Below are 15500 nucleotides of genomic sequence, written 5' to 3'. Positions count from 1 at the left end.
ACTGCCGGGGGAAACACACTACTTCTGAACGTGCCGGAGATCTGGTTCCTTGGAAGCATCAGCTGGTAACCTAATACAGGGAGATACAGTCCAGTCTGAGTGTGTGTGTGCAAGTGCATGCCTCTGTGTTCTCTCAGAAGTTGTAAAGGGGACCAAACACCATCGCTGTGCCAAGATACACAACATTCTCCACCCAGAGGATTTAAACTTCATCATTTGCAAGCCGACTTCAGTGTGTTATAATGAAGTCTGCTGCTAACATGTGTCTTTGTGCGTATAACTGTGGCGCTTTGATGAATCATTTTAAAATCACACTGTGGAATAGGGTGCCTTGCTCTTCCTGTTATTTCCAAGTTTGCAGCTGGGCAAATAAAAATTTAAAAACTCAAAAAATGTTGGTGAGATAAAATTATCTGAGGGGAATGAATATGTTTGTTGTCACTGCCTGCCAAGAGGCTCGAATGGCTAAAAATATGCATTTCACATGATAAGAAAATAAAGAACCAGATTGTTTTAATAAGCTGACCTGTTGGGTTGTTATAGGGAAACATGGTTATATACAATACAGGCATTATATACGAGTTCCACGAACAACGAGAGCTCATACAAGCATTTACATAGTGTGTGTATACCCTTGTATCTACCTGCTTCCCTTTCACCTACTTCCTACAAAAGCTCACAGCTCAAACACAGGTCGCAGCCTCCAGTTACGACTCGTGATAAGCTGATAAACGAAGAACACAGTTAAGAAAAAGCTGTTCCTTTCTTATCAGTTTTATTGCCGCGAAAGGTTTTAAAGGGCCAACACTGCTCTGCTTGTTTATCCGTACAGTACAGTGCGACGTGCACCACGGGGCTTAAAGATCAGTGGCCTTAGTATTCTCTGTAGCATTATCTCATGTAGATTACGTTGATGTTATCAGTCACAGAGCGATAAAGCGTCGGGTCAGACTTCTGTGTATCCAGCCTCGGTCTTTTCCAAGCTCAGTAGTTTGAATGATTTTAAACTGTCGTTTCAAGATCCTTTTAGTTCAGTCTGTTTGTTGCACGTCGAGTCAAATTGATGTTACGTAACACGATCCCACGATCCGTTCAGTCAAATGAGAATGTAGAGTGCAGTAGTTTTAGGGCTGATTTGCAAAAAGTCAGCTCATTTCAATATAGAGCACAAAAAAACAAAGACATGACTTTTTCATCGCAAAAAGTAAACTGTGTGTCGCAAACATTAGTCTGATCAGTTTGCCCGCTTGACTTAAATATTCTCCTTCTAAGCAACAGGATCAGAAGCAAATATCTCGTTCCAACCTCTTCCACGGTTGTGTGAAACTGTAAAGTGTGAGTGTTTATTAATGAGAGTTTGTGTAGCAAATAAATGTGAAAGAGGCTGATGGGAGTGAAGAGAGCGTGGAAAATAAAGGGGTTTTTTTTTACCACAGAGAAGAGCTTTGGTTTCAGTGGTTAAAATGGTTTTAAGGTAACGGGATCAATTATAGACATTTAAAATAAGTTTAAAATAAACACACTTCTAACTGTCATATGAAAAATTGTAAAGTGCTGAGAGCCCGTTCTTTATGGGCGGGGCCTATTCTTTATGGACCTTTCTTGTGTGCGGAGCCTGCTTCCAACAAAGAGAATCAGGTCATTATGTCACATGAAATCCTATATAAAAACGTCTTGCTGCGTGTCTAAAACTGCAGTTAAAGAATATGTAGGGTTCTTAAAATACCTTCACAACTCTGTCAAGTGTGATTAATCGATGTATCAGTGTTGTTCATTTGAAGAAAAAAGTTTCCAGTACATATTAACGCTGATCCACTGATTAATGAAATGTTCTGAGACGTGAGCGGAGGGTAAAATGCGAATCTTTAGTAAACTGAACTAATCCGGGTTTACAGTGTGGTTCAGCCACACAAAAAACATCCGTAGCACAAATGTCCATGGAAACAGCATCTATAGGTCCATTACTTGATCCCAAGTCACTCACTGAAAAATGAGTTATAGCAGGCCTACTCCACAGGACCAGAAACAGAAGGAAACAAACTTGGGCTGGCTGTCTCAGCCACACCAGACTTATTTGGACTAGTTCTCTAGACTGAGACATTTCTGTCCCTTTATTCATATCAACACAGTCAAAATGTTCATGTGAGGCTCTGGCTAGTCTGAAGTCATTTTCTTGGCAACATTATTCCTGTTCTTTGAAAGATAACAGGTCCACGTCTGAAATTGTAGTAGGGTTCAAGTAGATCATAAACATAATCCCACAGAGAACAGCCGGGAAATTCACTTCAGTTGAACATCTTTGAGAAGGCCCAGCTGAACCACGTCCTGAACCTCGTCAGAAGGTGGTTCAGAGACAGGAGTCTCAAGTCACTCAGGGTCAGTAGGATTTCTTCTACTTTTACTTCATTTCATTATTAAATGCTGCATTTCTTCCTTTTGGCACAGAAGATTTTCCAAACATTTCTTGAGATTTGTGTTCTTTGTCTTTTTCTTTTTCTCTCACTTTTAAACTTGGACAGCAGAGCAACAATGTTGCTGTTCTGCTCAAGGAGAAACTCTTGCTTGTTCTCAAGCACAATCAGGTCATTCTGAATTGTTTTGATCTGCAGTTCTATCTTCAGGGATACCTGCTGTGTCTCTCTTTCCTGAATATTCTGGGGCTCCATCCGCTGGGCTATTCCTCTCTCCGCTGACTCAGGAGGTCTGTGTGATTCCTCTCTCCTGTCTCTGTCAGACACCGAATTGTTTAACATGTATTCATGTTGCGACATTTAAAAGTTTAATGCAAACAAACAAACAAAAAACTGACCAAAGACACTGACTGACTCAGTCATTTGTCTTTTCCTTCACATGGTTCACCAGACTTCCCTTCCCTGCTTTTCTTTCTTTTTACTTTGCTGTCTAATGAAGGTGACTCCCCCTTCTTACTGCTTTCAGAAATACTGAAAGTAGTAAGAAGGGTGGGGAACAAGTCCACTGGACTTGATCTGTTTCAGCGAGGGAGTGGTCTTTATCACATGATCGGTCTGTCACATTATTGTGGAGGAATTTTGATCCACTCTTCTACACTCCACAATGTTGCTTCAGTTCATCAAAGGCCTTTACAGTTAGATGTCTGGATGAATTTGCTGGGAAGGCCACCCCTGAGAGGTGTAGCATTCTGCTAACACACCTGAGTGCTCTATGCTGATGCTCAGTTGTTTATCAGTATATCAGGCCCAGGGTCAAAAAAATATTTGTTTCCCCTTTAAATAATATTTTCTCCTAAGGAAATATTAATCAAGTGAATCTGAGAAAATAAACAGACCTCACATACATTTATAAAAACAATATACAAATATTTAAACTTTAACCTTAAACAGTGACATTTCTAAACATATTTGCAAACATGCTCTTTACACCAATGTAACATTTTATTATTTAGAGATCCATTATAATATCTTTCAAAAAAGCATCTCTTCACAGCCCTCCAAAATCTGTTTCATGCATTAACGTTACTCTGGAGCTAACAGTGCTGATGAGACTTTATCTCTGCATTAGGCTGAGTAATATGAGACTGGATCTGTGAAAAAGGTCTGACTCCTTGATCCTACACAAACCTGTGCTCTAGATTTAAAAACGATGGTATCGCATGACTCAGTCTCTTTCTAAGCTCCACGACCTGCAGCAACAACATGCTGCATACATACTATTAATAACACTGATATAACATTAATAACATATAATACTCTAACATACTATTATATGTTATATGATTTTAACTCTCAAGCAACTAAGCACTAAAGTACTGAAGCATTTGTTTCAGTAGTTCAAATGTTTTTGTTCCATATACCTGTTTCTGTTGGTAGTATTTTTGCTAATCTTATTGCATGAAATTGTTGTAACAGCTACTCTTACTTCTATTATTAATAGAAGCTTATTACTTATTATTACTTTTTAATTATATTCTTATTATTACTTCTATTTAACTATTTTCCAGACTCAAATCATCTGCACAAAATACTTAAAATCTTACATACAATATAGTTTTCATACATAATGTACGCTCACTGGAGTATACATTATGTATGTATATTAGAAAACTTTATTAGATACACCTTGCTAGTACCTGGTTAGACCTCCTTTGTAACATAGATTTAACAAGGTGTTGGAAACATTCCTGGAGATTTTGAGCCATATTGCCATGATAGCATCACACAGTTGCTGCAGATATGCTGGCTGAACATGCATGATATGAATCTCCCATTACACTAAAATGTGCTCTGTTGTTGAGATGTGTTGACTGTGGAGGTCATTTGAGTACAGTTGCCGTGTTCCAGGAACCAGTTTGAGATTATTTGAACTCTGCGACATGGTGTCTTATTATGCTGGAAGCAGCTGTATGATGATGGGTACACTGTGATGGGATGGACGTGGTCAGCAACAATACTCCGGTAGACTTTGTTTAAACAATGCTCAGTTGGTACTAAGGGGCCCAAAGAAAATATTCCCCACACCTCTGCATCACCAGCAGCCTGACACAAGGAAGGATGAATCCGTGCTTTCATGTTGTTTACATCAAATTCTGACCCTACCCTCTACATGAACTGAAATCGAGGCTCATCAAAGCAAGCAACATTTCTCCAATTTTGGTGAGCATGTACAAACTGCTGGCTCACATTTCTGCTCTTAGCTGACACGAGTGACCCCCGATGTGGTCTTGTGCTGCGGATGCCCATCTGCTCTGCATTCAAAGATGCTCTTCTGCAGTTGTTCCTCTCAGTTAGAAGCAGTCTGAATTCTGCTCTGACCTCTGAGGTCAACAAGGCATTTAAATCACTCAATGGATATTTTCTCTTTTTCAGACCACTCTGTAAAATACTCAGACCAGCCTATCTGGCACCACCAACCGCGTCACATTCAAAGTCACTTTCTCACCCATTTCAATGCTCAATTTGACCTAAATGCACTGAGTTGCTGCCATGTGATTGGCTGATTAGAAATTTGCATTAACACTCAGTTGATCGGGTGTACCTAATCTTTTTTTTTTTTAATAGAGTTATACCGTAGTTAAAATTAACCTCACCTTTATCAGCTGCGATGTGAAGAGATATTTTTACTAATGCATCACTAAAAACAATTACAATTCAATTATATATTTTGCACTGGTATTATCACAAAATAAATAAAAGCTGAGAGATGATAGAAGAATGCCTCTGCATGTGAACATCAGGAAGGGACATCCTGTTCCCAGGAAAAACTTAAACAAGTGTTGTGTTGACGCTCCTCTTCTGACGTTCATATAGTATCTGTTTTCTGAAACTCTGCTGACATCTGCTGGTTTGACCGGAAACTGTAACGGGGCTCTTTATTTCCTCAGCTGCTATTTAAAAGATGCTACTGGGTTTAGTATGAATACACTGACTAATAATAATAAATATCATTAATAACATAAATATAATAAATGTAATTGATTCAGAGCGTAAGGTTGCAGGGTAAGAAATCATTATAATACATTTTTAGCGTGTTGCTTATGAAAGATGATTTATTTTTATGAGACAAAATGGTTTAGGTGTAATTAGAAATTTCTAGTCAAACACAGAAACGTTGGTACTGGGTCTGTGACTCAGGGTTTTGTGTTTATTGGTTAATTTATATTCTTGGATTATTGTCATTCTTGGTTTTCTGCTTGTGTTTATTCTTAGTTCCCAGGATTTAATTTTCTGTTACTTTGCCTTCCCCGTGTTCCTCGTCTAATCACTCGTCTTCATGTTCCCTCTGTCTCCCCAGTCAGTTATGTCTCTATGTCTCAGTGTCAAGTCCACGTGTTTGTTAATGTCTCTTGTCTCCTGTTTTATTTTGATAGTCCCTGTCCTGTGTGCGGTGCATTCTGCTTTGCTTCCTTTGTCTCTTTATGTCTAATTAGTCCTAGCTGTGTTTCCCTCCTGTTTCTCACTCCCTCATTACTGCCTCTGTATTTAAGCACCGTGTTTTCCTTTGTTGCTAGTCTGTCAGCGCTTCTTCCCCTGAGTCAGCTCCTTGATGTTTTGTGTCTCTTGCCCCTCTCTCTTGGTTGTAAGATCTTTGTAACATTTTCCTAATCTCCTCATGTACTCTAATTGCCTTCCTTTTTCTTTTTTTTCTTTCTTTTTTTTTTGAGGGGGGGTGGGTCCACTTATTCCCTTATTTTCTTATCCAGTTTGCTCAAATTTGTAAGGACACAATTCAAACCATGCTGAGTTTTCAGCTAATAGCTCTCTAAGAATCCCCTTGTTGTTGCTACAACTCCATGTAATGCCTGTCTGATTGTGTTAGCTTTAGCATCTTTTCTAGATTCAATTAAAGAATAAACGATGTGTTTTGTGACAGGCTGCAAGTACCAAAGTGTCTAAAGATAGAAAGATTTAAAACTGGTTCTTTGCTAACCTGTCGAGTTGTTGTTGTTCTTGTTGTTGGCTAGTCACAACACAGGCTTAAATAATTCATATAGGGTTAACAAAAAAAAGATATTCCTCTGAAAATGTTCACGTACAAGCACTGTCCAAATGTTGACAGAAACACTTGAAACACCTTCAGAAAGGCCTTGGTAGCTATTGCTGAAGACAACTTGACAACAAGAAAGTCTGGCTCCTTGAAAGCAAAATATAAAGAAATAAGAGGTGGCTCAAGACTTTTGCACACTACCGCACATGTGTGCATATGAATCTACGTGACTGATTTAGTTTTTAGTTTTAGCTTTTGTTTGTTAGCTTGTCCTCACACTGTCTTGCCCATCGACAGCAAAGGGAGCAATGCCCCAGCTGGACACCAGGTGTGCTCTTTAGCACTGCAGCACGCGAGCCACTGCAGTGCTGCCATGTGTGTGTGTGTGTGTGTGTGTGTGTGTGCAGATGGACAGACCTGCTTGCCAGCTCAGCCACTGCTGCTCCTGCCATTCAGCTGAAGAGCGGCGAAGGGGGGAGGCACGCGAGGCTGGAGCGAGAAAAAAGACAGAAAGAGGGGGGAGAGAGAGTCCAGGCCCAAATAAAGACATGGGGGCCAGGACTGGGCTGGGTCCCGCTTTGCTATAAAAACGCTGGCCTCCTTGAGACTCGGGTTTGGTGGTTGGGGCTTGGGACCAGCGACCACCACAGCTGCTGCAGTCTTCCTCGGGGGAGCTACGTCTGCATACTCACCATCATCGTCCTGGTCATCATTTCTGGGGGCATTCAAGATGCCTCGAGTGGACGCAGACCTCAAGCTGGACTTTAAAGATGTCCTTTTCAGACCCAAGAGGAGCAGCCTGAAGAGCCGCTCAGAGGTCGGTCCTGTTAATTACGTCTGCTCATTACGCATAACTCACGCATTACATGTATAGTGTAATCAACCATCAGAACAGCTCTTTGGGTTAGACAGGTGTATTCTCCTGCGCATTGTGCCGCAATATCGTGTTAACTGTTTGTACATGAGGGCAGATTGATGAGGGTGGCGTCCTGGAGCTGTCTAGTTCTGATCAAATGCGAAAAATACTTTACATTTACTCCTAAATCAACAAAGATACCTCGTTGAAGGAGTAAAATGCGTCCTTGTCTTGTTTAATGTTGAGCTATCAGGTGTACACTGCCTCTGTGCTGGGCTGAAATAGTGTAACAGCGGAGTGACCTTCTTAAAGGTGACAGGAAACAGGCTGGACACAGGCATAAAAGAACATTTTGATCAGTTTGGCCTTGATCTAGTTACCTGTCATTATTATCTAAAGCAGACTAAGCAGGCCACATTGTGTCCAACATCACCATACTTGTGGTGGCACTAGATCTAAAGCAAAGAGTTTGAGCCCTCTGAGGGAGCAAGCAACATGAGACACAGGAGACTTCTCAGAAAAGTTGTTTAAAAATAGGACGGAGCGTGTTGCAGCCAACCAGAGCACATTCCACATGCCACAGAGATATCAGTATAACAGCAGCTTTAATCACATCGATTCAGGTCTCAGACACATGTGTGGCACCTGATGAATGCGGTTTGGTTATTTTGATATTTCAGATCGTAATGTGGGCAGCGGGCCGCGACTGAGACCACTGGATGATTTATTTTAAGTACATATTTTGCAGTGATGTGGTTTATTTTCAGCTTGATGGTGTTGGTGGCGGGGGTTAGTCTTTATTATGACAGGACAGACTGAGAGTAGACAGGAAGAGAAAGACAGCAGGGGGAAGACACACAGCGAATGGCCCTGCAATAGCCTTGCTGCACATGGGTCTTCTGCTCAACCTGGTGAGCTACACCAGCATCATTACTTTCTCATTATTAATGGTGAATAGAAAGGAAGTAAACTGAAAGTCCTGAGTCAGTGTGCAGCATCTGCTGATGTGCTGGAGCGAATCAATATAGACTATAGAATATCTCCCTCGTCCATGTCTTCCACCTCTTTCCTTCCTCTCACTATTATGAGGCATGACCTCATTATATGCCCACATTAAAAGTTATGGTGCATTGCGTACGGTAAGTCTGTAGCTTAAGTAGCTTTGCATAATAAATGTCTTGGTTCTAGTCAACAAAAGCATTCAGCACTAAGAGGGAGCCATTTAGAAAACTTGTTTTTAACTGTTGGCAAGGCAACTCACCGTTATGTCCCACTTTTTGACAACTATGCCGACCATCTTTACCTTCTTTTTTTCTAGGTTGAAAATTTACCAGTTAGACACATTTCTACATTTTCTACATATTAATACTGATAGTTGGTGATTAAAACCCCCAATATTCTGATATTTTGGCATTTGTTGAGCCTAATTTTTTTTTTTTTTTTTTTTTTTGGCATTTATAGCCCTTTTCCACTGGCAGCTACTCGGCATGGTTCAACTAGACTCGGTTTTTAGGGTTTTCCATTAGGTGGTAGAATCTGTGCCAAGGAGGAGAAATGGCTACACAAAAAACAACAATGTGGTCGCTGAGTCTGACTAGAAGCCATGCACGGAACAGCAGGTATACCATCGCCTTAACGTCCTCCACTGTTGTGTTGTGTTCAAATTATGTCACAGGACTGTGTAACAACCCCACACACATGGAACTCGATTGTAATGGAAAAACATCCAAAACCGAGATGAGTCGTGTAAGTACTAGTAGAAAAAGGCTATCACAGTTATTTACAAGTGAGAAGTTTCAGAGTGCCCTCTGGTGGACAAACTATGCAATATCACTCACACCATGGTGAAGGGCGTTTTTGCTGTCTCTTCTTTAGTTTTTAAAATTTTTATTATTGGCCGTTAAATGCAGATACTGAAAGATTGGCAAATAACTATTATCAGCCAATAATATTAGCCTCAGTAAACACATTTAGATTGCTTACATTAGCTAACATTAGTAAGCTATACCAGACCAAGTAATGCTACAGTAGTAAAGCCACCAAGACTGTTGAACGATGGTTCTGGGAGAAGATTCTTGAGTAGTAACAAAGTTCAGCGTTTAGATCGTTAACTGGAAAAAAGGTTTATTTTAATGATTTAATTTGAAAGAAATAATTTCTGCAAGTGACTCAAACACTTTCCTGAAAATGGTGCAGCTTGTGTGTCACATTGAGCTCAGCTCAGCACAGGCATATCCATTAGAAGCTGTCCATTAGATCTAAAACAGCGGTCCCAAACTTTTTTTGCGCCACGGACCGGTTTATGCCCGACAATATTTTCACGGACCGGCCTTTAAGGTGTCGCGGATAAATACAACAAAATAAAACTAGTACCAGTACCGAAAAAAAGATTTATTCATAACACACGTGAAAAGACCCAGGAAAAGCGAGTTAACGATAAAAACGATAACAAAATAACGCTGAAAACTGATAAAAACCCTGAAAACCGTACATTTCACACCTGAGCCTCAACTCTCGCGTACCAAACGACTCACGGACCGGTCCGAGGCCCGGGGGTTGGGGACCACTGATCTAAATGATTCAGTGCACCCATGCACACTCAGGAGACGAGTATTAGCCTTCTCATATTTCCAAGAAAAATGACAAGGATAAAAAAATACTAATAAATTTTAAAAAATTCCTTCCGTCCTCAGGTGGATCTTCAGAGGACCTTTACATTCCGCAACTCTAAGCAGACCTACACAGGTATCCCCATCATTGCAGCCAACATGGACACCACAGGAACATTTGAGATGGCACAAGTTCTCAGTAAAGTGAGTGAAGACAATAGTTATAAAAAAATAAATAAATTAAAAATACATTTGTTTTATTTTGTATGGTTGTGGATTCATCAGCAGGTTACTTCTGTTCAAGTTGAAGGACAATGATGGATGATAGAGAGAATGTCAGTGGCCCAGAGTATCTAAGGTATTTCTGAATCTCTCATTTTCTTCCTGTCTTCCTTTCTGTCTGACTGCTTCTTTCTTTAGCACACCCTCTTCACAGCCATTCATAAACACTACTCTGTAGAAGACTGGAAAAACTTTGCTGCTAGTCACCCAGAGTGCTTAGAGGTAAGACTTCCAGTCTTTGCTTTAACGTAGTCTGTGTGTGTGGATTCTCAGTCATCCAGGTCATCGCCTTAAGAGCTGGAAAAGAAGGAACTGGAACTTAGAGAAGTCCAGTTGCCTTCTTTTAAGCTCTTAAGACTTTTTACATGTATGTTGTCTCTCATAAGAAACTAGAAAATCTAAATAAAACACATTTTCATTCCCATAGCACGTAGCTGCTAGCTCAGGGAGCGGCAGTGCAGATCTGGAGAAGCTGTGTGCCATCCTGGAAGCCGTCCCTGCCCTCAAGTACATTTGCCTGGACGTGGCCAATGGCTACTCTGAGTACTTTGTGGAGTTTGTCAAGAAAGTCAGAGAAAAGTTCCCCAAACACACCATCATGGTAGGAAAGACAGTGCCTCACGTTGGCTGGCAGTTTGTCTCCTGGTGGATTATGGGATATTTAAGACTGTGTGCTGGTTTTGCAGGCTGGCAACGTGGTAACAGGAGAGATGGTGGAGGAACTCATCCTGTCTGGGGCTGACATCATCAAAGTGGGCATCGGGCCAGGTGAGTGGGTACAAAGGTCTCTTAACACAAAGCTGCACGGTCCTCAAACACAGAGACCAGCAGTGAGGCATGCAAACACAGATGAGACATAAGACAGAGACGTACAGCATTTTAAACCAAGTATAGCGGTCATGTTACACGCCATTAAGTTACTGACTCATTGCATGACTAATGTAGCCACTCTAACGTTGCTGTGGAGACATGAAAAATGTGGTTTTACTGGTACGATTACAGCAGACTAATGTTTGGGATCATTGTCATGCTGACAAATTAAGCCGTCGCCAATCGGACACTTTCCAGATGGTATTGCATGGTTTGTTTGTTTAATCAGGATTCCCATTCCCAGCCTCAGACTTATCTGTCCTTCCTGGGTTTACTTGCAAACTCAGTCCAACAACAACACGACATAAAAATGAAAGAAGCTGTTTTTTTTTTCCTAACACAGATAGCACTGAGTTTCATAGAGCGAATATAAAAATGGCAAAAATAATAAGATGAAGCTGCTTGTTTTCTAACGGGTGCGCCTATGAATCACAATCATTACTAAGCAGCTGAATACTAAAGAAAATTCCATCAATTTTGGAGATTCCCAACGGCAGTGGCTGAAACACAGCCCCAAACCAAGACGCTGTGTGTAAAAATGGCACTACTGTTGTGTTTGTTTGTTTTTTGCACTGCACACCATGCCAACATTTGGCAAATTTTTAGCTATTAACTCCTTGCGAATCACCTTGATGGTGCAAAACTCCTATTTTATGCTTGTCAAAATGTGTTGTTACCAAAAATGGTGCCTTTTTTGTGACAGCCTGCTAGTAAAAATGTGCCTTAAGATACAATTTTATGTGCAGACACAACACTTGACATGGGTGCCTTTATTGTGCTTTTATGGTTCACAGGTCAGTGTCACATGATGTAACAAACAAAAACACTCCTTAAAAAGTCAGGTGCATGATTGGACTAAAAGCCAATCATGCACCTGAGTAGTCACCTGACTTGAACAGATTAAAAAAGACGGCAGGTTCCTGTAGTTACAACAGCAGCAATCAGCACAGACGGAGAGAGAGATAAAGATGTGGTTCTCTAATGTGTGCTCTGACTGTTGCAGGTTCTGTGTGCACAACAAGGATCAAGACAGGAGTGGGTTACCCACAGCTCAGTGCTGTTATAGAGTGTGCAGACTCCGCTCATGGACTCAAAGGTCACATTATCTCTGTAAGTCCACAATATAATTTTTTTTTAATAAAAATAATGAAGTCAAACAGTAATTAAAGTAAATATTGGCAATTTCTGCAACAGTAGGAAAGCTGTCTGCAGAATATGCTGCAAATATGCAAGAGGCTGAAATGAAAATGATACAAAGCAGAGTGCAATGATGTGGTTTTCATGTAGATACTGAAAATGCATCAAAGAGATTTCCATTTTAAATTGTGTTGTACTTGGAGGACAGGGTGGCAAACAGTGAGCAACAGAAGAGCATTTATTGCTTGAAAGACCAGGTTTTTTCTCGTCAGTTCAGCAGGTGTAACACACTGTAAACATGTGCAAAAACCAAAAAACATGTGCGATTATGCATCACTAGATTTGTTCATGCATGTTACTGAAGGTTTCCAGCCAATAGGGGGAGCAGTTTAGTCCTAAAATTAAACATTAAACCTGCTTCTCTGACCTAATGTGAACCAGTAAACTGACATGTGTTTAACTTCTGTTAAGGATGGTGGCTGCAGTTGCCCTGGAGATGTAGCTAAGGCCTTTGGTGAGTAACCAACCCCACGCTGTAAGAAATGCCCCAGTTAAATTACAGTGAAGTAGTGGCAAATCTATTTCCCAGATTACTTTTGTATGTATATACAGCTTACCTGCTGTAATCTACAAAAAACATATCTTGAGGTAAAAACATTTACATAATGGTGTCACATACAATTGTGATTATACTGTTTTTTTTAGTCTTTTACGATATAATCTCCATGACTTCATGCCCTTGTCCAAATTCCCTGACTTCAGCTTCGTGTGCTTCCCCATTCTTCACACTGCATGGCTACGGGAATGCTGTGGTCAACAGTGCGCTGTGTTTGTCTCTTCAAACTTGCTGTGTTGTTCTATACATCTTACCTCTGTGCCTACTCTGGCTGTGCCTCTGCTCCTCAGGTGCCGGTGCTGACTTTGTAATGATGGGAGGAATGCTCGCAGGCCACGACCAGTGCTCCGGGGAGGTCATTGAGAAAAATGGCAAGAAGTACAAACTATTTTACGGCATGAGCTCCGACACAGCCATGAAGAAATACACTGGGGGAGTTGCCGAGTATAGGTGAGATAGTGATACCCTGAGACTCGCAGCAACACCTGTGAGTCATTCATTTTGGCTTCATCTGTGTTGCTATGGGAATTCCTTTTTTTTTTGATTGCTTACAGTAACAGTGTATTATTATAGACACACTTTAATCACTCAGGTGTTTGCAACATTTTTTTTCTTATTGAATCCATTTCATACTTTGATGATTCATAACACAGACAAAAGAATTCTAGAACTCCAAAAGTTGCCTTTATAAAAAAAAGATGAGCCCATTTTAAACTTTCATGCTCTGGTCTTGTACTAGAATAGATGAGCAGATATTTTACCAAAGAAAGGTTTCTAAAGTCCACCTTCTCACCTCTTTCCTTGGCTCCCAGGGCATCAGAGGGGAGGACGGTCGAGGTTCCCTACAAAGGAGATGTGGAAAATACCATCCGGGATGTGCTGGGGGGCCTGCGCTCCACCTGCACCTATGTGGGTGCCGCCAAACTCAAAGAGCTGAGCCGCAGAACCACCTTTATCCGTGTCACACAGCAGTCTAGCTATATGTTCACTTAAGGGGGTGGTACTACTTTCTCCCAGTAGCAGCAGGACCACATACAGACCTACACCTCACTTCACCACGCACCTGTTTCTCTCAGGATATCTGCTGTCCGAAAGCTTTCAACTCCTTCGGGCTGCAATTAAACCAACTCAAAAATTTGACTTGAATTACCCAGATGGATAACAACACTCTACTCTCTTTAATCTCACAGTGAGTGTGTTTCTATGCTTGCAGAAACCAATAAAGTACTGTTGTAATTTATGCAGACATTGTTTTTGAATGGGAATGTGCAAATACGCTTCACCTGCTACCTTTCAGTTTTGGGAAACGGCAGTGAAACTACTACAGTAGAGATTTTTCAGAAACTTGTATATAAAGTTGTTACTGGAGGATATTTCAACATTAACAACATATCAAGAGCAAGCAAGAATATGAGATTTGTAAAACACACTCAGCAGGAACGTGTTGGTATTAGTGGGAAGATCAATGATTTTGCTGAAGTGTATCCTAAAATGAATGTGCAAGTTGATATGCGAGATTAAGAGACTCCGGCCTTTAATTGTCAAGGCAGAAATTGTGTTGCAATAAACTGCATGGAGAACCTTGTGCTGGTTTCCTCAGTGGTGTTGGTCTTTCAGTTTGAACTGAGTTGGGACGCTTTCATAATGAGAATGAAGTCTTCACAGTTTGTGCATTTCAAGTATTTGGTATATTTACTTAAAAATGTGTCCCTCATTTTAAATCATGCAAGTCTAGAGATTTGTGCCTTTTACTGCATTGTAAAGTAACGTAACGATGCCATTAAACGCAGGAAATGAAAACCTACACTATGTAATGCATACTGTGATAACTAACAGTATTACATTATTTATTGCAGTCAAGACAGAAAATGGAAGTCATTAATCAGTGAATGATTAACATAATTCCTCTTTCTGGACAATAAACTGTAACTAGAAGCTTTTGAGATTTCGGTTTCTTTTTCTGATTTAAAAGTTTCAACAAAAAAAAAGAAGAAGTGGTAAACCAACTACCAAGATGTCTGGCTTGGAGTTGAGACCATTTAGATTCATGTTGCATTACAACGAAACTTCTTTCATCACTTACTGCTCACATATTTCTAATATTTCTTTGTTGCTGGTGTTGCCACTTCCTGTGAAAACAAAGCTGCATGGAGTAGCTGCTATAAGATCAGGAGGAGAGTACTACAACTGAAGGTGGAATGAAACAGTCGTTTCTTTTGTGCTGCTGGTCACATGTTGGGTCCTTGAAAACTTGTTTCTAATGTATATTTAGGTCCTTAAGTGTTTATAATTTTGCTTGTGTACACCACCACAGTGGATTTTAAATCAATCAAGAAGCCTCTGACAGGTTCATTTATTATTTTTCCCAGATAGACTCCCTCACATGTCTTTGCACTTCCTATTCAGAGTGAACAGCTACCAAATACAAGGTCAGCAGATTGAATCAACTCCAGAGTTTTATCTGCTTAATTTGTCATGAAATAATGGGGGAACAGGCCTCAACAGGTTCAAAAAATGCTTCCCTGCCAGTCGTCCAATTACGTTCAAGCCTTGGGACTATGATTTGACTATGTTTTAAATATGGCTGTAATTCCTAAACAGTTAATGCAAAACCTTTGTGAAGCCCTTTGAGTTAAAGCCGAACGTTTGCAATTAAATCACATCTTTT

General features: G+C 40.5%; 1 protein-coding gene across 1 annotated transcript; it reads left to right on the top strand.

The window, feature by feature from the left end:
- The first annotated feature begins 5728 nt into the window (after positions 1-5728).
- gmpr (guanosine monophosphate reductase) lies at positions 5729-14767 on the top strand. Its single transcript, XM_082521065.1, has 9 exons — positions 5729-7279; positions 10012-10131; positions 10348-10431; positions 10637-10810; positions 10896-10977; positions 12083-12189; positions 12688-12730; positions 13123-13282; positions 13645-14767. Exons 1-9 carry the CDS (start codon positions 7193-7195, stop codon positions 13823-13825), a joined length of 1038 nt encoding a protein of 345 aa, XP_082377191.1. The 5' UTR covers positions 5729-7192; the 3' UTR covers positions 13826-14767.
- The last annotated feature ends 733 nt before the right edge of the window (positions 14768-15500 follow it).

This window comes from Aulonocara stuartgranti (genome assembly GCF_965226115.1).
Source record: "Aulonocara stuartgranti genome assembly, chromosome: 22".
Classification (NCBI taxonomy): Eukaryota; Metazoa; Chordata; class Actinopteri; order Cichliformes; family Cichlidae; genus Aulonocara; species Aulonocara stuartgranti.
The sequence above is the reverse complement of the archived record's forward strand: the minus strand, read 5'-3'. Positions and strand labels throughout refer to the sequence as shown.